This window comes from Anopheles cruzii, chromosome 2 (genome assembly GCF_943734635.1).
Source record: "Anopheles cruzii chromosome 2, idAnoCruzAS_RS32_06, whole genome shotgun sequence".
NCBI lineage: Eukaryota > Metazoa > Arthropoda > Insecta > Diptera > Culicidae > Anopheles > Anopheles cruzii.
Window position 1 is genome coordinate 51955542 of NC_069144.1, and position 25818 is coordinate 51981359.

The window sequence follows — 25818 nt, forward strand, 5'->3', positions numbered from 1 at the left end:
GGTTTCACATTCAGATCCCGCTTTGCTTACTTCTATTGCTTGACTAGGCAGAAAATGGGCGGTGGTAAGTTTACTTGGAAAGCAGCTTGAAATAGGACCAAATAGAAATGAGGAGAACGGTCTTAGCCGCAAGTAGAAAATTCTCCAAATAGTTAGATTGAGCTGCATGGAGCCTGCACAAATTACCGCAACAGGCGCGCTGTGTCAACTTTCCAGTTTACACGTGAGTCATAAAAACCTTATTCTGAACCAATCCCCAATCAATTAATTAATTAATCCTCCACCAAAGAAAAAGTGTATAAAATCTTAGAGCTTGAGCTCTCGAGAATCCTGTACCACTTGGAAGTGGAAGATCGAAAAGTGGTTGTGAGCCGCGCTATGGTTTCTCTTCCGAACCGAAGAAAAAAGTGGTTCCCTTTTTCTGTGCGCTTTCTTTCTTAGCAAACAACAACCCCTATGCTTCGTCGGGCGCGCCACGCCGAAGACGGCATGATTGGCGAGTAAGTGGATACCACTTTATGCCCTCTTAACAACACGGCTCATCGTCGCTTCGCAGGCTTCGCCGCTTCGTGGGAGCCAATGTTCGAGGGAGTATTTTTTAGTGAACTTAATCCTTCGCCACCGAGCCAGCCTTTGATCTGATGATGCTGCAAAATCGTGCATGGCCCAGGCCACAGACGCCTATGACTTCTGGGCTTCTTCGGTGGCTTCAGCACGCCTGTTCTGAGCTGTTCCGTATCATCATCTTTGTGGTTTTCCTCCGCCGCTTGATGATTATGCTTAACCAATGTTGGTTAATAGTTGTTCTTCGTCGTCGGCTAAAGGGTGGTGCTGTATTGTTCAGTTTACACTTCACTTTGCCGTAGGTTGAGAAAATTTCACTAATTAATCATAATGCAAAATCTAGACGTCAAGAGGCCTCGCACCTCAGCGTTATGGACTTAAAACGAAAGCTTTTGCACACTTTTCCCAATCGATAATCTCTTTTCGTGTGGTTTTTTAATCCTGTGACCCTTAGATTAGAAAGGGGAGCAAGTCATTCCTTTGCGAATCTTACAAAATCCAAACCATACAAACTAAAGGATTAGGAAAGGAAGCTAAACATTGCCGTGTCAGTGTTTCGTGCTTTTCCCCGGAAACACTCTCTCCGGCGAAGGTTAAATTGTTAGGCTCCATCGCTTTCGTTTTCGGCGTGAATGGGCGATATCTCGAGCAGGTTGGTATGGGTAGGTTTTTGTTGTTGTTTTGGTCGGTGGTTTGGCCGCGAACTGTATTGGTCTTTTTCAGTATCCCCGGAACAAGGCGACTCCACCGCGCGGCACCTTTGGTTTGGGGCGATCGTTGTGCCCGGAAAGCATCGGATCTGAAAAGAATGTAGCCTCGCGGTGTAGAAACTCGGCCCACGACGGTCCAGGCCCATAGTTTCGTATAGCGTAGGGATCATCTGCCAGGGAGAACGAGGATGAGTGGAGTCGCTGGAATCCTAGATTTGTTGTTTTGTTGTCCGTTTGTTGTTTTTTTTGTTTCGTTGGTTCCCACTTTCCGCAGCGGGCTCTGGGTTTGGCATCGGCCATTTCATCCGCGCGGTCTACTTGGGGGGCGCCGTCGGGAAAAATGGTATTGACTCGGCCCCGAGAAGATCCGGCGGAGCACACGACGAAACGGGGGGCAGCCAACGCCAAGAAGTATGTGGGCGAACCACGGACTAGCGTTTGTTTACCATAACTCCCAACACCATTGGTGATACGAAGGAATATACCCGAAGCATTCTCGGGTCGATACGTCCGATGGAGCTCTCGGGCGGGCTTCTGTAAGCTACCATCCGCCCGGCGGACGGAACTCGCTTCGCGTCCTTCCGCCGTGCACCGGGGAGGATTGAGGAATAATTGATGTTTGTTTATCCGACTGATAAGAAACGGACCACCGGACCGGGACCGGCCATACTTTGTGGCGTGCGCGCTGGCGGAAGTCGTGTTGCTATGATCCAAACGTCCGAAAGATCATTGTTGTGAAGACTGCGGGGCCCAGGACATAAACTATGCCGGGAACCGGGCGCAAGCGGCACGGAATTGTTTCGTAGTGCCCCAATGCGTTGTGAGTAATTCATGAAGGTGGAAGAGGATGTTGTTGCTACTAGGGAGGAAGTACCGGCTATGTGTGTTGGGCAGCGAGCGATAAACTGGTGCTCGCTGGTGGAGTTGATGATGGGATTCTTTTTTTTGTGTTTGCGCTACGTTAAAGACTGCGCAAAGGGTTCGGAGTGCTGCCAGGGGATGTTGCATAAAGCATGAACGGAAAGGGACGAGGATTATAGTAACGCAAACAGATTTTCAAGAGTAAGCAGATCGATTTTTCGTACGCAGAAGCATCGGGCCAAATCGCTGGTGGGTCCTCTCTCTCTGGGTTTGTGTGTTTAATGTGCTATATAGTTTTTCTAGGATATCATTTGCGAATTTGGTCGCAAAAGGGAAGTTCCCAACACAAATAGAGATCTGTTTATTTAGGAAGGAATTTTGAGGGCTACCCATTGTTTTCCCATGCTTAAGCCCAGCGTCTAACTCGCACTTCTTCTTCCGTCCGATTAGGTAGACAATGGATGTGGTCATGTTTTGAGGCGGGCGTGCTTTTTTATGAGCTTCGCAGATTTCGGGCGTGATCAGTGTCGGCACGTAGGAGCATCGTAGCACCGGTAATTGATAGCAGCTTTGGCGCTAGTCTCGGTTTTGGCATGGTGTCCGATTCTGGCTGTTTTCTCCGTTCTGCTGGTGATAACTCTGGTAGTTTCGGTGGACTTACGGTTGGTAGTTGATGCTTTCTTCTGCTGGCGCATGCTGGTCATCAATCTCGGAAGGCAAACTTGAAGGTTAAAACTTTGGCCCACGACAGTTGGATGTCGGAAGCACGATGGTTCGCTACTGGTGGTGGCTTCGATGTTTCGATTGCTGAATAATCACAATTTGCGGATGATGCGATATCCTTGCGCAAGACGACGTGGGCGTGAATCAGAGCCTATCAATTACGGCTCATTACGCAGCTTCAGAACGGGTTCAAATGCTGCATGCATCGTGGGATCCATCACGAAGATCGAACCGCAATCGGTTAAAGGAGGTATTATGGTCTTCTTGGGGCTTACCTCAAGAACTGCCAGCGAATTACATTCTTTGATGGATCCACCGAGCTGGAACACACCTCTGACATTGAACCGGTATGGAATCCACCCCGGGTGGCCTGTGATAAGCCCGACCCTCCGACCACCAATATCGCACCCGATCGCACCGGGAGTAACCTCAATCCCTGGTGCCGCTGGTGTGTCAAACTTCGCTTCCATCACTTGGTGACGCCGAAGTTCGGGTCCTTCCATCGACTTCTGATGTGGCGCCGGGGCCTATTAATTATGCCGGTATTATTGTGCGCTTCATCATCGTGAGTTATGACATAATCGAGCCTGAAGGGTTCTTCCTCTGCTGCTGCTGCCGCCGCCGCCGCCGAGAAGTAACCTGGGGGCTGGGGACGAAGCGCCGATAAGCTGGGAAGTAATAACAAAAACAATTTTCCTTCTACGGAGGCACTCATTCATCATGCACCAGCAGCCAGCCAGCCAGAACACCTACACCATCACGCGAGTTTGGTGCTCCGTTTCCTCAAGAGTGTTGCCTTGCCGCCCAGCGGGTTGGGGCGCCTTCCAGACAGCGTTAGACAACGACCTTGGCGCGCGGTGGTGGGGCGGTTGTTGTTGTTTCTTGCACGCCCGCCATCACCGGTGGCCCTCCTGGCGAAGGAATTTAGCCAGACATTGTTTTTGCCTTTTTCGACGCAACCATCGATCGACTCGCGCCGCTCTGGATGACGGTGGCAGAATGTCGTCCTGCCCACCGGATGACCGGGTCGGTGACTACCATCATAAATCATAATTTAATAGCTCAATTAATTATGTATCACAGTTCGCTCGGGTGTGTCTTGGGGCTGCGCAGCGCATTGGGCTTTGACGGCAAAGTTCAGACTTTGCTGTCCTCCGGGGTTGACGTGCCCGTGCGCATCGGCCGCCAGGATCGCACCTTTCGTGGGGTAAAGAAAAAAAAGGTCGTCGTTCTTTGACAATTTTGACGATTTTTTCACCGTTCTTTTGTTTCGATTTTAATTCCGAACCTACGATTTAACGCGAAGAGTTTATTAATGCGGCCGCCCCCAATAAGAAGTGAGTACGGAACCGATGTATCCGGTTCCGGCTGGCAATAAATCGCGTATCTTCCAGAAGCGTAGCAGGGCGCCCGGTGAGCCGCAATTTTGTACCATTTAATGTTTACCTTACATACAAACGGTCCGACAAAGGATCTCCGAATGTCCTCCCCGCGGGCGCCTGGTGCTTTTGACGCCTTTTTCTGTTCCTCCGGTTCGGGCTCAGGAGTGTTTCTTGTTTTACACGTACGCAACAAGCGGTTCCGACATATCCGTCGGCGGTTCGGTCGTAAAACTCGGTTGGACCGCAGCGCCCCGTTTTCCGGCCCGTTTGTATTGTGTTGTTTTGATCCAAATATCTAATTTATGCTGTAATTTATGCCCACACTTACCACACACACGATCCTAGCGAGGAAACAGCACACACCGGTACCGATGTTCGGCTAATTTTCATTACCTGATCATGCACTGGTTTTGCCCCTTGTTTTTCAATGTTCCGACGAGTGCCGGTTGCCGACGGCCGAAAATGGAGCCAAATTTCATTTTTCTAAACCCCAGACCAAATGGGGCTCCCCCGGGGCGTATTCATGGTCATGTGCTGCGAGTTGTTAATTTATGAACCCAATTTTTTTTGCGGGCTACAAAGCGCCAAATAACAAGCGACGACCAGATCTGCCACGGTTACAAAAGTTGTCTCAAGCTTTGCATGCGTAACGATTAAGGCATCATGTCCTCGGTTCTTCAGGGGATCGTGTTGCGGTGGAAATTATTGCCGGTTAGCATCGATTTACAAGTGATTAACACGGATTGTTGTCTCCGTGTTGTGTGCGGCCACCCAGAGCCACTTGGGCACCGAATATCCAATGGGCTGGTTGGCATTTTAATCCAGCCCCCGATATCTCCGTTCGACTGGACGCGTCCATTATCCTGGCATGGCGGTGGTGAACAATCGCGGGGCCTCACTCGTAGCGAAGGTGGCATGTGGTGGCATAGCATCAACCTTTTCGTTTCGTTCGAGCAGATCGTGGCCCATGAGCTTAAAATGAAGCGTTGCTCACGGTCCCGGCCAATGTGCAGCTTACCGGTGCACTATGGGGAAAAGGCGGACATTAAGCGCTTTCAAAGTTTGAAGGCTTCAGTTATATTTCCTTTAAAAAAAAGCCTTCCGTGTTACTTGAATTTCAGGAATTGATCTGTCAAAGTCAAAAAAGAGATACAAATGTCTCTTTTGAGGTAAATTTTGTTGACTTCTTCAAAGCAACTGTTTTCACAGTTTTCAAACAATAGTGCATCATATTAATTATTAAAATTATTAAAGGTAATAGATTCCTCTTTGATATTAAATTTTGATGTATCGAAAATGTTGATCCGGGCCTGAGAAGAGCAAGAAAAATTGCGTGAACAGGAACAGGCATGAGAGCTAACTTTTTCGAACGCTTAGGACTTGTTAGGAAGTAGACAATCCCGATATGAGTTTGAATGAAGAAATCAATTAATTAATATTCCTTTGTTACAGGCATAAGTGATAAGAATTTCAATATTTGTAGTTGATTATCCTTTAAGTCTTAACTATGATTGACATCCGAGCAGTTGTCATGCCGATTGCATAACTTGGGGCGTTAAAATATCTTAAAATATCGAAAAGTGGCTAATTTAGTGTTTTAGAACGCGTGTATTAGCGCTAAAATGTTGAATTAAATAAAACCACATGCAAAGCAAACAAACCAGTTTATCAAAACCCCATATTCTTCGCGAAATAATCAATGTCCGCCTGCCCCTTACAAATACCCCATAGTGCGGTGGTCTTCCCACTTGCGTCCGTAGGGTGGTGGTGATGCTAAGGGTCAGGCGATGGCCGCCCCCCGGTTTGTATCGGTCGGTATCCTGTGTCTGTGGCGTGTGCGCTTGCGCGCCCGCGATCGTAGCGATGTTGTTGATTGAACGCACAATTTGTGTAATCGGATTTAGATCAAAATCGAATTAATTGAATGTGGCCTTAATCATCTTCTTTCGGCCGGTTGGGCGGCGGCAGCAGCAGCATCCCAGCGACCGTCGGTCGTGCGGCAACACGGTCGAGTCTGGCCGACACAAGTGATGCTGTGGCGGCCCGCCACGTTGGTGGAGCACGCGCTTCTTGCGAGCCTTCAAAACCGGTTACACAAACATCCTTCCGATGAGCGAACAAGGACGACGAACGCTTGGTTGGTTGGTTGGTTGGTTGGTGGCGGTGCTTTGTTATCGCGGTCTATGCTTGATTGGTCCCTGCCCGTTGAAAGCGGGCGCTCCGCCGGTACCGTGACGATCGGAGTTATTAGAGCAGGGCAGAAGCTTAAAAGTGCTTCATTTGGCGAATTTTTGACGGGTCGCGCGAGTCGAGTGGGCGGCCGGCGGCCTGGAGCCCCGTATTTGAGAGATGATCGGCGAAAGATCGATTTTCACCAAATTTTGTTTGTCGTTCGATTTTTCCATCCGATTGGACCAGATTGGGTGTGCAGCTTTTTCCCTGGGTTGGGTGGTGATGCTGGGTTTTCTTCGTACGGAGAAATATGTTGCTGCTCTGCGTGGTGAAGTAACGGCGAGAAATGAGCCCGCCTGGCTTCGGCAAAAGGCTTCGCAGAATGCGCAAAATAGCTGACAGGCGAACGTGTTTACTGTGAACTTCATTGTGGCACCGCCGCCCTGTGTGTGTGTGGATTGTGCACAAATCAGCACCAATCGAATTATGGCAACTATCAATAGGTTTCGATTTTGCTTGTTCGATTGCATTTTCCAACTTTTTCATCATTCTCTTCTTACAACTAAACATTCGTTTCATAGCAATCCGTTTGTGTTATTTTCGTGGGACATAATTTGGAAGTTCATTCCGGAGCCAGTAAGTTAGCTGACCTTTATGATCATTTCTTTTTTGCACGTCGGTCACTTCGTTTGACATTTTGACGTCGAGGTTTTCCCTTTATAAATGTGGCGGACTGTGTGGGCGGATTTTGTGTGGTGAAATTTTTGTGTAGCTCAAAAAGTGGTGGCTGCTGTATTTCACAATACGTATGTATAAGTAATGTTGCTGGGTTTAACATTAGCACACAATCTAAAATTGTGCTTCATTTCGGAACGCCCGTGGCAGTGCATCTACGGGTAACCTTTCTGTCAATTCTAACCCGTCAAAGCTCGGTCGGGTTCAGCGGGTTCAAATGCGTTAACAACATTATGCCGAAAACGAAACAATCATCTTACAATCATAATGAGATAATTATAATTAATGGTTGGGAACCTTGCTTGTCTCGCGTGGCAGCCGCGGCACCTTAAACGGGACGCGCGGGAGATGTTCGGACTTTTCCCGGGAAGACTTTCACCCCAGAGCAGACCATTTTGCGCCGTTTCTCGTATCTAGCCGCCTACCGTCGGCCGACTATCAATCATTTGTTGTATCATTTTTGTGCCATTTACACCCATCGGCCGTCGATAAAGCGGTGAAAATCCGCTCTTTCAACATTACACAGCGAATGGGGCGCGCGCGCGCGCGGAACATTCTTGCGAAATCTACCCAAAACTCGCGCGATTGTAATTAATGAGTTCTTTCTCCGGCGGCCGCACCCAACTTTTATATCCTTTCGCCGACTCGCTACAAACGACGACAACAGGTCCAGGACTAGGAGCAGCATCTAACGGTGGTGGGGACATCATCAACATCTGCCCTGTTTCGGCCCCCGGGCAGCGGCGCAGAAGGAACCGTTTATGACGGATGGAGAACTTATTCTTATCTCGCACTGTGCGGGGTGCGGTCGTAGATGCTTAGGGAGGGGGGGGGGGGGGGCGGGGGAGCGCCATTCTGGTGTGCCCCATTAACAGTTACGCCGCCACGCAAGTTACTGGCAATCGTTAACGGAGCGCTTTTCATCTTTCTCCTCTGCTTTCAGCAGCGATGTCGATATCGACGGCTTCGTCGATGCCGGAAATGACTCGGATATGTCTGGTGGGGTCGGTTGCGCACGATGCAACCACGGTTGCGGCCGCGCAAACCTTCCAGCTGCCGGTGGTGACCTCCGACACCGGTGCCGAGTATCTCGCCTGCGACGACGACGGCGGCGACGACAGCCTCAACACGGTGTTTGTGCTGAACGACTTCGAGGGACCAGTTTACGATGCGATCAATCGCGCCAAGCAACGGTAAGAATCGGTGGTCGGTGGGGTGGCGGGTTGTAGGTTCCTAGCTCGCGGCGCAAATATCGAGCGCCACCGCCCATTAACGACGCGCAGGATCTTGGGCGAGGTTTATTAAAGCCATCTTCCATTTGCTGCTCGTCTTCGGGACATTTGCTGCCACTGTGCGATACAATGAGCGGATGTGCGGAACGCAATTAAGATGGTATCGGTTTGAGATTGCTCTTTACCACGTGGAGGTGCTGCTGGTGGTGGTGCGAAGCAGTTGCCGGTCGCGCAGTACTTGCAAGTAAACTATGATGTGCGAAGTAAATTAACGGGCCAATAACGGGAAAGGATGTTTTTGTTTTTTCAATAAAATGTTGCGAAAACTATTTTCATATCCAATTTTAATTATTTGAAAGATGATAACATTATGACCAGCCTTTTTCAGTGATTTATGATGATAGCAAGCTAGGTTTGAACGTTTGTCACAGTCAACGTTTTGTCACAGTTAAAAGGTTAACAGTTAATACTGTTGGATTTTTTCCTGCGTTAGTTCAAAAACTAAATTAACATCCTTTTTTTATACTTAAAAGAACGAAAGAACGTCTTTACAATCAATAAATTAGCAAGTATTTCTCAGTTGGAAGTCAAAATTTGATGCAAGCGCAAGTGTAAACTCTGATTAACTCGAAGTTACCCGAAGAATGAAGATTATCATGAATAATTAAATTATAATTAATTTAGAAAAGATTGCAGATAAAGTTATTCTAACTATCGCTAAATGAAAAATAAATTCGACTCTGGATTGAAATCGTTACAGTGATTTAAAGAAGGATTATAAACATATTCAGCTCAAGAGTTAGCTGCTTTGGACGTTGGTAATATTGAGAGTTAGTTTCTGCTTCAACTGCAACTCGCCTGCCAAAGGTGCACTTAGAAACCCTTTTAAGTAGTTCTGTATGCCGTGAGCCGAGGGCAGTTCTGACCGTGCACAGTAATCCATCCACTGAAAGAGCAGCATTTTAAGCTTTCCTGGAAAAGCTTCTGCCCTTGGAAGCGCTGAGCAGCGCTAGGTGCACTCGGTTCGCTGTGCGTTTTGCGAACTGTGACACCACGTAAGTCGGCAGCACTTTTCTCCTCGCAGCTTCCGAGCAACGGTTGATTTTAACGGGCCACTTCAACGTAATGCATCGGGTAGAAAAAAGCAGTCCGGACACGTGTTCAAACTGGTCACGGTTCTCGCTGGCGATAAGTGCCGCCCCTTCCGGCCGGAAGTTGGCTAGTAAATTTTTGGTCGCTTTCCTTTCCGTTTAGCCGTTGCCTAGTTTATCGTCATTCGATTAGAGATTCAATTTGTCACAGGAGATAAAATCGGATTTTGTAACGTTAGGAATGGTGGCCGGGTGAGTCGGTAAATGAAGCCCCCGGTACGTATGACGAACGGTGAGTAAATTTTAATGCCCTCGTCGTCGACTAGCCATAAATATTTAGTGCGCTACTTTTTTGACCACCTACGCGGCGGCACCACGGGAACCACGCGCAATCGACGGACGTTCGATCGGATCCCGGACAGGATCCCGATAAAAGGTTCGGGGCCAACGGGTTCGCGGTGGTGCTTATTTCTCGCTGCGCACCGGTCTGAATATTGTACGCACTTTGCATAACGAATGTCAAGCATAAACTACACCACACACTGGCTGGTGCATTCAGGTTACTAAAGTGAATTATCTAGCGTAAAACAAGTCACCTCTCTGGCCCACACCCAGGCGTACCGTGTGTGTGGTGGGTGTTGAGTGGCATTTTATGTAGCATAAAATCGTTGGCAGAGTAATTGAATGCCGGAAGCGAGTGGGTTCGCTAAATTGAGCTAGCGATACGGATTGAGGGTGTTAAATTTATGAAATGTTTCATTGAAATGATCCATTACATGGAGCGGTTTTTGTGTGTGGAGAATACGCTCAGCGATGTAACCCACACATGATATCCAAATAATACCGCATCAGTCGTTGTGCATCACGCTTAACGCAATTGTTCTGGTCACGAAGTAACTTCTCGAGTACCACTCGACCATTTAGTTCGGCTTTATAGCCCGCTTTCCGCTTTCACTGCTTCCGTGAACTTCTCGATAAGGCACTTGACAGGGTGCTCATAAAAGCGATTGCCGCAGGCTATTATTGCGTGCGTTTCGTTCGCAACGCCATTCTAGGGGAAGAAGTTGTGGAAGGTGCTCATGTTTCATCGACTATGCCCCCCGTTATAGGCGGTAATCGTTTTATTGTTTTCCACATTTCAGTAACTTGATCCATTTAATAATCGAACACTATCGAAAATAAGATATCTGTTTAACGATGAACGATGCGTTCTATCGAATTCATTGCAAAAAGTGCGTTGAATGACGCTTTCCGGACGGGGAGCGTGCAGTTATTAATAGCAGCAGATTGAAGACCAACCGTAATAGCGATTGGCCGGTTTGAACACATTTTTGTTAACTGCAGTTAACGATAAAAGGATGGCAAAAAACGCAGTCAGTGCAGTACTACTATCGAGTCCACTTCAAACCGTAGGACCGATATCTGATATTTGGCGATAGCGAGTAGCTGGTGGTGTCGTTAAAACATCCCCGGAGCCAATAAAAGCTATAAAATAACAGTATCTATTTAATCTCTGAGCTCACTAGCCCGTTGGCGTAGCAAAAAGCGGGAAAAATGCTTCAAAGATGTTTGGCGTTTGGTGAGCTTAGTAAACGATAGCCAACGATAGCCCTTCCAGGAGCGCCAGGGATCCGTTCAATTTTCTGCTGCCGAAACGGTCGACCACATATGCGAGCCGGGGAGTATCGACGGCGATGGCCCATGGCACAGCTAACCGACAATTGGCGGTGGCGAACTGCAGCTTCATATAAACCGAAACCATGATCTCCGGGATCGCGCTATTGGCAAACAGTTTGGCGCAGATGAACAATTAATTTTATAGTTGCAATAAACGAAACCGTGCCATTGCGCCACGGCGGGGTTTCTGTGACTCATCCTGTGCTTTGTTTTAGATCGCCGTAAGACATCCGTCCGTGCAAAACCACTTCTCAGTATATCTGTGTTAAGGAACACGGAAGATGCGATAAACGGTTCCCGTATACGTTATCTGGTCTGTGTATCACAAATTTTACAGCACGGGTGTGATCGGTCTTCCCATTCGTGCACTCTGGGCATAATTTGCTCGATTTCGGTTTTAATTTCTGCCCATGAACAGATGCATTTTTACTACTCGGATATTCCGGAAGTATCAACTATAGAAGTAGAGCAGTTTGGATACGCATTTCTGTTCAGTTATCGATTTGTGCTACATTTGTTGAAAGGAGTGCGTCGTACTCGTACCGCAGTGACCCTCTCACGCCTTGCAACCATCCTCGGATCGGTCGAGTTTCATTAGCAAAGTTGTTTGGCTTCCAATCTGGAGCGGAAAGTGGTTTTAAAGTGAGCCTTTTAAACACTTCATCTTGTCTTGCTGTGGTTCGTAGCGTGGAATGAGAAAAAACCCTGCGTGCTCTAGGGGATGATCTAAGACATATCCTTCTTTTATGTCCAACATACACTTTGGGGTGTTGGGGGTGTATGGGCGGAGACCTATGAGCCGTGCCGATCACCCGCAACTGCTGCAGCGGGAGCGAAACCGACACAGAAAGTGTCTCATTTTCAACTAGAAGATGCGTCTATTCCTTGAATTTTCGCTACAGTTTGCCGGTTGCCGGATTGAGTCTCCGGGTGCGTCAATGGATCTGTTAAAGTCGAATAACTAAGGTTCCGTGTGTTGGCTTTGAAATCGGAACTCCACCACCTCGGGCGTAGTACTTCCAGTTCTTGTTCTCTCTCTTTCTCTGTTCGGCTCACCGCTTGCAGGCATGCAACGAGCTGCTACACGAGTCCTCCGGAGCTCTCAAGATTCTCTGGGCTATAATGGGCTTTGGGTGGGGACGACCACACGTCACGGATGGGGATGCGACGCGGTAACATACGAAACACCTTTATCCTTTCACGAAAGACGACAAGCTCCCTGACCTCTCCGGGGGGCCACACGATGGGGAAGCGATGGCTGCCCGATAAAGGTGAACTATGTGAGTGAATCTCTCACTCGCAATCTTCATCCTTCGCCTCAGAAACGACGGCCAACGGACGGGCTCATTGGTCGGTTTTTCTTCCGATAAATCGATTTCGCTTCAACGATATCTGCTGTCGGCTGGCTACGTTTTTGTTGAACTCGCAGAGAAAAAGACGGGGAAAAAACCGGCAAGCAGCAGCAGCAGAGAGGAAACAATTTTCCAACCCATTTTCTTCCATTTCTTCCTGTTCCGCTCAATGAGCTCGCTGGTCGAGCAGAGTACTTAGTTCCGGTCCGGTCCAGCCCGCCGACGTCGCACAGACCTTCCCGTCCTGCGTGCCCTGTTTTAAAGATCGCCGGGGGAGTTTTCAGCACCGTGTCTTGGCCCCATCATTACCTCGAACCGAGCCCCCCTGGGAGAGCAGCGAGTGAGCGGCATGCGGCAGGATCGTGAAAATGTGCTGAGTGAAATAATGACAATAGAGCGCTAGTTTTCCGTAGTTTTCCCTCCTGCTGCCCCGGTGCTGCTCGGGCGAGTCATCATAGTTTTTTAATTATCGTATCCCACGGCAAGAACGCCAGGGCTGGACTTTTATTTTTTTATTCTGATCCTCTTTATTTTCTTCGGTTGCCCGTCCACTTTTCCGATGCTCAGAGCGACCACAAGAAAGTTGTCGGGTTTTACCACACACAGCTCATTAGTGCACAGCTCTCGAAGTCGTGTCGCGTCGAGGGCAAGGCTGCCGATCCTCTGCCTCTCGTGTGACGCGCGAACCAGCGTCATCCAGGTGCGCTGATGAAGGTAAAGCGTCGAGAATAAATGGCAGAATAAGTGATCCACCTACAAGAGGGCCCGTTTGCTGGTGCGCCCTTGAGAAGTGGGGCTTTGTTTCACATTTTAATCCATGCTCGGCTCTCTCTCTATATCCTTGGCGCGGCGCTACTAGATGCTACCTGTTGTGCTGGCGCTGTTTGCTCCCTGATTAATTATCCGCTTTACAGCGTAGCGCCGAGAGCAGTTGTGGCGGCGTGTCTCGCGACGCAGCTCGGAAGGCACTGTTGGCAAAGCATTTCCTTTGAGAAACCGGGCGAGAAAGGTAACAAACCGAAGCGCGCTCACAACCACCCACTCGAGTGGGCTCTCTTCGGGCAACAACGAAAACAATGTGCCTCCTCTTGCGGAGGTTTCCGTTGGTGGGAGGTTGTCCCTGGCCTCTGGTCTGGGAGAGTGGAAAGTGAATCTTTTTGCCCCTGAACGCTCATCGAGTGCCGTGGGGGGTGGTGCCGGAGTACCGATGGTGGCGGTGGCTTGCCGCGAAAGTCGGTCCGTTGTCGGAGGACGACCACACGACCGAGCGAAGTTTGTTTGCACACAGAGATTCGAAGTCGATGAACAACCTCTACAGGGGGCCAACTTCAGGGGCCAACCGAACCGGAGAACCGATAAAAAATGAAACAGAAACACCATCATCTCCAGCTAGAGAAGGAGAAAGAGACAGAGAGGGATACAGAGAGAGAGAGAGAGAGAAACGAACGAAAAAGTTGCACTAATATTTGATTTTAATGAAGATGCTTGTGCCGAAAAGTTTGCACCAATTTGCGGCCGGTTCTCCGGCATACCGGCGAAGGAACCGGCAGAGCACGTCCTGGGGGTGATGATGGACCAATTGCATTCTTATTTTCCCGAAAGTCCCGATAACCACCAAGGACGGCGAAGAGGGTGGAAGGACGCGTCGATTGCACCGCTCTTGTTTCGGTGAAATAGTTGCTCGAAAATGGCTCGTAGTTCGTAGACCAGCGGATCCCCAGCCATTACCATAATTGCGGTTATTAGTAGTGGTTAGGATCTCGTCCCTGTTTATTCGTTTTCTGATGCTCACATTTTCTTTTCATTTTATTTCTCTCCACTTCAGGATCCTGGGGCCACCGGCCTTACAGCAGGCTGTAAGATTCAACGAAGGGCTGACGTGGAACAGCCGTCCCATCTACAACTACTGCATGCGTGGCGTCGTCACCTGTTTCACGGGTTTTCGCAAAAAGGATGAACTGGTAAGACGATCGAGCATGCGTGCCTGAAGCTGTAGCGTAAATTTCCTCGGACAGTCCAGGACGAAAAATAACGGTTGACTGTGTTGCTCCTATGTATGAGCCGGGGGTGCCCAGTGTGCGTAAACCTGTAACTACGGCAGGCCTTCGGAAGGGCACATCCTGCGTGTGGTCGGTGATGAAAGGTTTCATTAGTTTGTGCCAAGTTTGATTAGGTCGTTTGTGTGCTACCGTTCCGGAATTCAAAGGGCTACAACCCGGACCAGGATGCGAGCCTCAATTCGGGTTCTTGACGGGAATTCCAAGCGGAATGGAAAGGGACAGCAATTACCATCCTTTCATTATTGAATTTCTGAGCGGGTGCCCGGACCACGGAAAGGATGCTGCGTTTCTGTTTTTTTTTGTTCGGGTGGGTTATCGCCTGCTGTCGGCTGGACCTTCAAGTCATCAATTTTCAGCATTACTGTGCGCCGGACACCACCGACTCCCGGATCGGTCCAGGATAATACCATCGGTCCGGCAAGACGCCGTGCGCTTACGATGAGCTAGGACATCTCGCCTCATCTCGGGTTTGGGACGAAGAGGACATGAATTTGAATAATTTCCTGTATTCATCACAATTCATCGCCTGCGGTCTGCGGTGGCCCACGACGGTGGTGTAGTGGGTGCAGTTTTGGTCCCGATGGCTGGTGGCCCTGGCCGAAAGGAAAGGCCCGCACGCTCTCTGCAGTGGCCACCGGTGGGAATCAACGAGGGTAAATTGATTCCTGCTACGATTATTAATCAGCTGCAAAAGTTGTAGGGTGAAAACGTGACGTCCTTGCCAATGCCCTGGCTGCAGTTGACCCGGCGAACCGGAGGGGCGACGCCCAAAGGAAGATCTGCGCGTAACGCCAGGCACTGATCGATAAAGACGTCATTAGTAAAATTGATTATGGCGCGCGCTGTAGCCTGGGACACGGCGTCTCAACCGGAAGTCGGCTGCTAGTGTCCAGGGCGACGCTAACACGAAGCGTCGGGACCGTGGCCGTGCTTACTACGGGTCTCGTCACAGCAAGGTGTTATGAGATTGTAGCTTCCTATTCCCCGTGATTTACCGCTCAGCTAGCGCTTCCGCCGTGTCATCGTTTTGTAAGGATTTTGCTTTTGCCACCCCTGAGCGGCGGCGACCACCGGCCCTGAACGATCACCGGCGGTGACGATGGACGATTTCGATCGCTTCTCTGGTCACGTGGATCCAGCAATGCCCTTATTATTTCCGTGACTTGTTTCGATGGCCGTGATGCGGAATTGGAGCGAACCGTGGTAAGGGTCGCGTCGCTGATTGTTGGTTATTCTGAGTCAACCGGTGACTTTACCGCGAATTTCACGAATTTTTTACTTTTTCGCGGGGTTCAGTTTTTGATACACTGGACTTCAGTACCGTGGGTTAACGGTTTGTGTATCTTACACAGAGGTACACGTTATTTTTTTGGACCTTCGATTTCAACATGAACATCGTGTGCTTGTCGCGACACAAATTTTATGCCCTCCGAAAAAGAAGTTTGCGTGTACTACGACGGGTTGGGAGTGAAACGTAGCAATATGCTTACTGCTGTTTTGTGTAGGGTTAAATAAAATTAGTCGCCAGTAATCGTTGTACCTGTTCGGAATACGAATTACTCTCGTTTGTCGCAATGCAACGCCAGAACGGCGGGGCCACGACAGAATGGCTGTACCCCGAGTGCCATGATTCATCGGTTTGTTATGTTGATTTTTGCTTTGGTGCCGTCACTGTGTTGCGCCAGAATCGTTCTTCCAGATGTACGGGCACAGTGGACTGACTTCGAAATGTTCCCGAACCCCGCGGTTTTTTTGGGTTTGGGTAAATATATATGGAAAAATTATGCTTATTGCACGTTGCCAAACGTTGCTGGTGTTTCTGGGCAATTTCTGTGGGCAACGCTTGCGCATTCTAATTACCGCCACAAAACAAAAGCATTATCTGGCTTCTGCTCGTTTGGAATAGTAAGTATGGCGCATGCCAGGGGTGCAATTTATGGGACCTGTGGACCTCGTCCCATTGCTCGCCTGAAACGGGATCTTCTGAAAACAACTGATGGTGATGTGTGGAGCCTTAATTTGTCTCTTTCTTCTTTGCAGACGAATATGATCGGGTTGATTCATTCGATGGGAGGCTCTGTACGGGGCGACATGGGCACTAAGGTGACCCACCTGATATGCAATTATAGTTCTGGCAGAAAATACCGGTAAGTGGTTTGGCTTTACAAGCGGCCGTGGTGCACACAAGAGTACAGTAACTAATTCCGTAATCCTCTCCTCCAGGTATGCAACGACCTTCCGGTTGGCCATCATTCGCGTGGATTGGGTAATGGAGGCTTGGAAAAATCGGCACGACCCAAATTTCAGTGCTACTACCGAGACGTTCACCAACCAGCACCGGGTCAAGGTTTTCGAGGGCCACAAGGTGTGCTTCTTCGGGTTCCAGGAGGACGAGCGGCAGCACATGATCGATGTGCTGAAAACGAACGGGGGCATTCCAACCGAGCTCGACGATCCCGAATGTTCGCACGTGGTAAGTCCACAGTCTGACCCCTTTACCTGACCCTGACCCTTGTGCCTCCAGCAACCTACAGTGACTTACGATTGCGGTGCCACGCATGACCCGTGGTGGGGATGGTCTTTTATGCTCACTTCACATGCTGCATCTATGCTCGACTCACATCTCAACTACACACCATCACCACCAATGCACCCAAAGAGTGTTTGGTTTTTGTTTGTTCCGTTTGGGTTAGATGAATGTTAAACCGGTGCGTGTTTCGTGCTCTAGACGTTGTTTTCTTTCTCTCTTTCTTTTGCTATTGACTACGTTGAGGTGGCTCGTTTAAAGGGGACTACTATTTGTTGCGATTGTCGTCGTGCCGAGTGGGGCCCTCGTTTCCTCGTGCTCTATGTCCGTGTTTAAATTGTAACGTTTCTTGTTGTGTACATTGTGTAATTAAAATTAACAAACAAGCTCGGGTGTGTATGATGAAGGGAATACTGTCACGGAAAGTGTCACCGCATGAACAATGTTCCACTTCTACTTCCTGTAACGCGCGATCCCGATAGTCAGTCATGAGAGGAGGAATGGTATAGCACGAATAGTGTACCAATACGTAGCTTCCCAACAGAACATCACTTCTCACCCAGTGCCCCACAAAAACTCTCGGACGCCTGTAACAGATTACCAGAAGGTGCGCAAAATGAGCTGCATTTCGTTTACGTCCAACTCATCGTTGATAGCTCATCACAATAAATCAGATACCCTTACCTTAAGTGTGACATATATTGTAGAATACATACATTCGAACGCAGGAGAAAAAACAGGGTTTTAGGTGTCATTAGTAGCCACAGGACTGTGCGAGGCGGACTTCAAAGGGCGGAGGCGGGCGGAGAAAGGCTTGCATCCAGGACAAAGTTTTTGTTCGCATTTTCTTTTCTTCTGTATGAACGGAGCCAAAGTGTATTAAAGTAAATCTGTTGACAGGCATCCAGGGTTTGATTATTGAATGTTATCCCTCCCCAATTTCATTGATAATTTTTTTTTGCCACAGTCACAGCTAGAATTGTTAAGATAGCCGCTATAATACCACTCGATAATGGCACCTAGGAAGGGTGTGCGCTTTCGCCACGGCGTGAAATCCGAAAGCTTTTGTTTGTGTGTGTGCCTGCATAACTAATACGCTTTTAATCGAGTGTGTAATAGGGGAGCTTATGACATGTAATTATGCATGCTATGGCCGATCCGCCGGCCGTCGTCTTCCTTCCGCCGTTTGTCATCGGATCGGTACTCTCCGCGCTCCGCTCAGAGAATTGATTTTTCCAATCAACAAATACCGACAAATCCCCACCGTGCACAGCTCGGTGCATTCAATCTAAATCCAGCATCCAGTGCGCTAAGTGCATCTCTTGATGCGCAACCCACCGAGTTGTTTAACGTGTGCTGCGAACGACGCGTTTCCTAACGATGCTCGTCGGTTCGCCATAACTCATGTCCGGCAGTACCGTTTTTCCCATACTGCGGCAATGGGATTGATTTTCCATTTCCCTACGTAATGGATTGGTAAATTTATCGCCGACCAATCTCGCGACGGAGGTGGCCCAGGAGGTCCACGAAGTACATTTTGATATATGGAGAGCACACTGTGCCGTGGTGCGTTTACAATTTATTCAATGTGTAATTAATGGACAACGTTGAGCGATTCAGCGATGATGCTCGCACTGAATGCAGGGATTCGTTTTTACGCCGGGTGTGGTTATCGTCATTCTCTTGCCACCGGTGCTCGGTCACACTATAACGCGCCGCTGCCGAATGGTTCGAGTATCGCAATTGCAATCGGCATTTCATCCTGGGCGCGGGAGCGCAGGATGGTCAGGCTCTTTCATTCCTGTTACCGTAACCTAACTTATTTGCGCTCGATGGTCGTTGATGATGGAGCATTCGAAAAGCTTTAATTGATTAATTGCGACCACGAGGCAGTGGTGGAGCAGCAGCTCGGTGTCGGGGTCTTGGCGGAAGTGATGCACCCCTTGCTGTTGTGTGTGGTTGATGCGCGGAAATTGCGGTCACCTCTGGATGGTGGCTGCGGATGCATGGGCGATGATTTGCGGCGTGTCTATCAGCGGAAATGGTTAAATAATTGATCATAAATCAGCTATCGGCCATCGGGATGCTGTGATCCTGGAGTAGGGCTAGTGGTGGTAGAGACCATCGGACACAAGTGGCAAGTGCGAACGAGCAAAATAATGTGAAACGAAGGGAGACAGACAGTGAGGAAAACTGTGAAGGAAAGATAGGGCACGATAGAATGTGATAAAAGGCCGGAGGCCGAAGAAAGAGAGAGAAATCTAGGAGCATGAGCTGTACCGGTCAAAACGGAAGGTTATTCAGTTTCCGATAATAGGTAATAGGGAACGGACTAGACTTCTTTCTCGGCGTAATCTTCGTTTCATCACCTGCACGCTCCTCTAAACACACAACATCGCCAAAATGATCGCATTTTTCCAGGTTATGCCCAATGGGGGTGCCCACTTTGTAGAGGCTACGATGCCCGTCTGCACCAGTTCTCCGACGCAATCGGGACCACCCGTAACACCGCCGCCGCAAGACCAACTGGAATCCGAGGCCGGAAACCAGCAGCATCCGTGTGGAGAAGAAACCATCGACAGTGGCGATCAGGAAACGGATGGCCTACGGGAAGTGCTGCATACCGGTGGTAGCAATGTCATACTTCCGGTGTTGCCGGAAGAAAACGAATCGGCGGAAGGCATGGTCGAAAGCAATCGGTTCGGTCGGCCACGTCACGCTGGTGAGCAGCTGATGAGCGTTGCAGAGAATGATAACAATCAGTTCGCGGAACGGCGCTCATGTCGTGCATCGATTGTGGTATCCCCTGGGATGCAGTACATCGACGAGGAACCGGAGGTGGAAAATGAAATTGTCGGGACGAGCGTAGCCACGGCATGCCGGCAAGCGGATGGAGTTGTGCTGACATCGGGCGAAGCGAACGAGTTCCTGAACCCGAACAACATATCGCCGATTTTGAAGCCGAGTGGTCCTTCGGGTGAATTGAAGCAGAAAGACATGTTCGCCAAGGGCGAAGGGAGGCAGTCGCACCAAAAAGATGACGTCGATGACGATACCGATGATGACGATGCGGACGATTACGTTATCGCCAGTCGGGAGGCGTACAAACGCAAGCGCACCGAGGACAGCTTCGACGATCAGTCGATGCTCTCGGTGGACATATCGATCGCGTCCAGTGTCATGTATGGCGGTGGTGTGTGTGGCGGTTCGGCCAAAAAGCCGAAACTGACGCGCACGGGTTCCATAACCCGCGGCATACGGCGCAGCATGAGCTTTGCAGCGATCAAAACGCCCATCAAAAGTATGCTACGCTCGCGCCGCAACTCGGTCGATCCGAACGCGTCCATCACGTCGATCACCTCGATCGAGACGACGTTCAACGAGTCGATCAAGAAACCGGTGAAGGAAAAACTGCGAAGCATTCGCGACAAGATCACGAAAGGCGGTCGTAAGGATACGCCAAAGCCGATCAAGTCCAAGGGCGTCGGCCTATTGACGTCCACCAATCTAGATGGTTTGAAAAAGGTGTGCAACTTCAAGACCGGTCAAGAGGTGGGCTCCGTTACCGCTGAGCCCCATACGCCCGAACAACAGAGAGGAGGAGCGGAGCGCAGTGAAGTTGATTTTAAAACTCCGGTTGCACCACCGTTCGGCGGATTTAACGGTGGTGACTCCTCGTCGAAGATGGTGACAAGGAGTCGCGGAAAACCCGCACCGTTTGCGCTGCATCAACGGCATTCTATTGCGACCGGTACCGCTGGCATTGCGACTGCCGTAACTCCTCTTTTCGCAAACGACGAGGAAATGTCAATGGAAACGGCGGCAAACGAAAAGACTAGCGGCGCAACCACGTCTCCAACGGCAATGGTCTACTGCGGTGCAGTCGGTACCGACGCCGACATGATTCCGGTATTTATAGTAACACTATCATCATTTTCCCAACAAACGAAAAATCCACATGCGATCTCGATTCGGAACCATTGCATTGAGCCGATTCCCCGCATATATCCTTCATCTCACCAAAAAACACGAACATGTTCGTATGTTTGCGAATGTGGAGGAAATCTAAACTATGCCCGGGTGTTCTGTCGTGTCGTGGTGGTTGCATGTTTCTCCCTAGTAGATGTTGTTAGATTAACCTTCTCTCGAACGGTGGGTGATGTGTGAGTACTTTTGATTTATTGTGGCTGAGTTGAGGTTTACGAGCAAATAGTTTGTTTCGATCAATTGATTTAGAAGAGCGTAAAATTCGGGCTCCAAACAGTTCTGAAATGGCGGTAATAGCAGAGAGAGAGAGAGAGAGAGAGAGTAAAGTTTTTTGTGGCTGTGGTAGAAGTGAGTTGTGTTGGCCTGTTACGCATATATTTTTTCAGCTACGCCTCCCTCCAGGTTCTTCCAGAATCCATAGAAACGACAATATAGTGACTTGCGTAGAATATAATTTTTTGAATTAAACTATGCTTATTTCCATGCTATCATAAATTCCGTTTCATGTTGTCTTTCAAAATGTTCGCCATCATCCAATTTCAATTTTGTAAACGAAACATCATAAACATGAATTCATTCTGGGAACTCTATGTATGTTGTTAACTCTTCTTTGAAGTTACTTTTGCACAATGCTTTTGCTGTCGTCAGGAGGTTCGCGATTGAAATTGTTTTTTGCTTTCATTAACGCATGAGCCAGATTGTTGTAAATTTGCAATTTCGGTGCTAAATGTAGAAGATTTCAAGCATCCCATTTTTACGCGATGCGCTGTCAAAATTGCAATAAACTGAGTGAGAGCCAATTTTTTTGACCTGTTTTCTGACGAAATTCGACAGAAAAAAAAAATCGTAAATCCACGTAAATCAATGCGCGCCCGTTAAAACCGACACTTGTTGCAGGGCCCCGGAGGACGGAGCAGGATATTTGGAGGACCCTAAATATTCATCTGTCACTATCCGGCGTTCCTCGATCGATCGTGTTAACGACCTCTCCCCCCCCTGACTAACCAGGCAGGTGATTTAAAAGCTGATAGATTATGGACGATGGGTAGTACGAAAAAATGAAAACCGTTCAACACCTTGTTGATTGGTTTTAACACCCTTCGATTCGTCGCTCGATGGCGCTCACGGCACTATATGCTTTTTGATTGTTAATTCATGCCCGTTCCGTTTTTATTTGCGTTTAAATGATGGCCCATAAAAATGTACCGTTTTTTCCAACCCGCGAGGCCAACGGCAAGTCATTAGAGTTATATGAGAGCGTAGAGTTTTTTTTTTATTTTTTTGGTAGAAGCAAAGAGCATCCAACAATAGTACCTCGTTAAATCTATCCGATCAAGAGCAAAGAAAAGAAAGAAAGAGAGAAAGAGAGAAAACAGAGGGAAAGAGACGAACGAACGTGACATCCTTTTGATGAAAAATGTCTTTTTTTGCGTTGTCATTCTGCCTTCGCATGGGATTAATTGTTTCGCAATGGCTTGGGTAATTTTTTTTGCTTCAAGTGCTTTGCTAGTGAAACTCAACGATGCGCTACAATAAATCGTACACTAATCATTTTCCATTCTTTCACGCTTAACTAACTATGTTTGTTTTAACCAATCAATAACCGGTAGTCAGCAACGTTCTAACAAAAAAATAATCTTCCTTCTTTGCTTTATGAATTAGCTTTAATGCTTTGTTACCCTATTGCTTATTATCGATTGTTTGATTATTTTATGGGTTGTTTTATCTTTTTTTAATCTACTTATCATTTCTTTCGTCATATCAAGGTCGTTGACGAGCACGCCGTGCATTCGAAGCTGGAAACAAAGAACAAAAACACTCACATCGTAAAGGCGGACTGGTTTTGGTACACGATCCAGGCAGGATACGCGAATGAGATCGACTTCCTTTTTGCCGACGTAAGTTTATCTTCTCCGTTCACTTCAAAGGTGGCGATGGTGGGGACCACCCAGATGTGTTCATCCGTTCGACGGGTAAACCATTTTCGATCTCTCAATTTTTCTTTCTCGACTTTTCGACCGTGTGTTCAGTATTTGGAAAGCATTGCCCATACACCGGTGGTCGATCGGCGAGATTCGCTTCCAGTGAGCTTCAACAAGCGGAAACGTAAACGACTGTCGCAGAGAACACCGGCGGAAGGTACTCCGCTCAGCGTGGGCAAACGGCGGTCATCCGTCTCCGATGCTGGCTTACTGTCGGTTTCAGGTAGCTTTCTTGATTGCACCACCAGCCCGGACAAGCACGAGGCTAGCAAGCGCAACGTCATCTCGGAGGCGGGCGAAGCGCCGTTGGAGCAGCAGCCGGCCAAGAAGCAAACGAAGCGCTATCACTATTTTACGGACTTTTTCCACACAGAATCGAACTACGTTGGCATCCTGGAGAGCATCGTGAAGGTAGGTTGGTTGCAGCACGAGCATTGTTCGTGCAAGCGAAAAAATGCACAGGAATTTGCCTGACTCTTTATCAATGCTTAGTTAAAAGCACTATCGATGATCCCATTTCTTTTCGGTTTTCATTTGTATGTATGCAGCTCTTTAAAGAACCGTTGGAAGAGATGGTTGAGAGCGAGAGTGCGCTTCTCAACAAATCGGAGCTAAGGTCCATTTTTGGCAATTTCCTCCCCATCTATGAAGTGCACAAGGGGATGCTGGCCCGATTGCAGGCAATCCACGGCAACTGGTCGGAAGAGGCAATGATCGGACAGATCGTGCTCGACTATCGGGAAGATCTGCTGAAAGCTTACCCACCGTACGTGAACTTTTTCGAGCAGATGAAGGAAACGCTCGTGCAGTGCGATACAAGCAACCCGCGGTTTCATGCATTCCTCAAAATTAACCAGGCCAAGCCCGAGTGTGGCCGACAGTCGCTGCAGGATCTAATGATACGTCCGGTGCAGCGACTACCCAGCATTAGTTTGCTGTTGAAAGGTGAGGTGTGGCAAAAACAAAGCCGGTTTATGATTTCGCTAAAGATTCCCTCTATCCGCGTAGACATTTTTGAGCAAACGGCCGAAACGAACGCCGACAAACAGAAGCTGAAGGACGCACTGACAGCAATCAGAGAGGTGATGACGTACATTAACGAGGATAAGCGTAAAACCGAAGGCCAGATGGCACTGTTCGACATTTTTAAGCACATCGACGAATGCCCGGTAGGTGGATCGCGGGCGTGTGTGTCTACCTGGTAGCGGAACGCATTAGCACTTTTTTAATTTAATTACCCATCCTTCTGGCCGTAGTTCCTTTTGGTATCATCGCACCGTAAATTCGTATCCCGCTGCGAGGTGACCGCGCTGTCCGACATTGACAACCTTATCGACCGTGGCGATCCCCTGGTGCTGTTTCTGTTCAACGATACGCTCATGGTGTGCAAGAAGCGCTCGCGTGCGTTTAACAACGCCAAATCACCAAACACCAATACACTGAACCTGACGCGGTCCTCTTCCGCCGGAACGAAACCGTACAAGCACCTCAAGTCCATGCCGCTGAGCACGGTCCGTCTGGTGGTTAACATCGTTGACAGCCCGCGCGCCTTCCTGCTCAACTGTCGCGAAATGGCCCCCAACGCCAAGGATTGTCACTACTCGTTCAACATGGCCGACGAAGAACAGGACAAGCTGGTCTACCTGCGGAGCCTGTCGAAGCAGATGGCGGAGAACGCGTGCCGGCCGGATGCGGCCCACTTTCTAATCAACAGCACGGCCGAGGAGGTCGACATTGATGTGAGCGACATCAATGTAGGAACGCTGGCGAAAGCGTTCAAATTTGCGTCGAAAACTCGCATCAGGGTAACTAGACGGTTTCAAAGCCCCACGATCCCGCGGCCAAAAAGGGCCGATGGTGCGCTTTACTATTTTGCTCAACTGTCTGTTCTGTTCTCCTCTCTGCAGGTTGGACGTGCTTTTTCGTTCAACAAAACGCCCTCGAAGCTGAAGCGTGCCGTGTCCACAATGATGACATCACCATTCGGCAGCACTCAGTCGCTAACTCCGGCTTCGCAGCTGGCGCAGATGAAACTGGCAAGCTGTACGAATTTAAATGTAATGTTCTCCGACACACCACCATCCCAACCATGCTTAGCGATAAGATGCACACTGTCCTTCTTTTTTAACCTAACCTCTTTTAGCGTCTCAGCTCTCAGACATTCTTTTCTGACTCTCTCTTAAACGCTTCTGTAAACCCCGGTAATAAATGTAACGAAATTAATTTTACTTTCTACTATTTTTACTCTACAGGAGGTCGGCGAGGAAGCGGGCGAATCGAACGGTACATCACCGTCGGGTGCTTCGACGGCGAACGTGCTCGTAGCACCGTTGTCCGTGCAACCGACGCGCAAAAATAAGAACCCACCGGTATCGATTGTAACCCTGCGGCACCTTTAGAATGAGCGCCGCGGTACCGTGAGACGGAAGGGTTCTTTACAAACTAATTTAATCATTGCGCGCATTTCCGCTTCCGTACCGGTTCCCCTAGCGGACCACATTTGCCCGCCGGCTCAGAGCGTGATTGTTTAGTTTCGCGTTTTAATGTCCTCGTCAGTATACCGTCGGTGCGTAGTTCACGCATGATTTTGTGTAAATATTCCACCTAAGGAGGAACGAAAGGAGCTTGTACAGAGCAAGATGCAGGAAGAGGTTTTCATACGCGATAATAATGCAGTTAAGGTGGACAGCGATTTGATTTTCCGTGGCGGATGGAACGTCAGGCTTTAATTAGTCGAAGGCAGTTTGTAGAAGTCCGCTATTT

The 25818-nt window shown here is 48.8% G+C and overlaps 1 protein-coding gene across 1 annotated transcript; it reads left to right on the forward strand.

Annotated features, from left to right (window-relative positions):
• The first annotated feature begins 8095 nt into the window (after positions 1 to 8095).
• Positions 8096 to 25454, forward strand: LOC128278045 (protein ECT2). The gene is made up of 11 exons (XM_053016684.1): positions 8096 to 8340; positions 14325 to 14460; positions 16600 to 16706; positions 16783 to 17032; positions 22840 to 22971; positions 23104 to 23466; positions 23604 to 24000; positions 24064 to 24224; positions 24312 to 24860; positions 24963 to 25112; positions 25308 to 25454. Exons 1-11 carry the CDS (start codon positions 8096 to 8098, stop codon positions 25452 to 25454), a joined length of 2637 nt encoding a protein of 878 aa, XP_052872644.1.
• Positions 25455 to 25818: the final 364 nt, after the last annotated feature.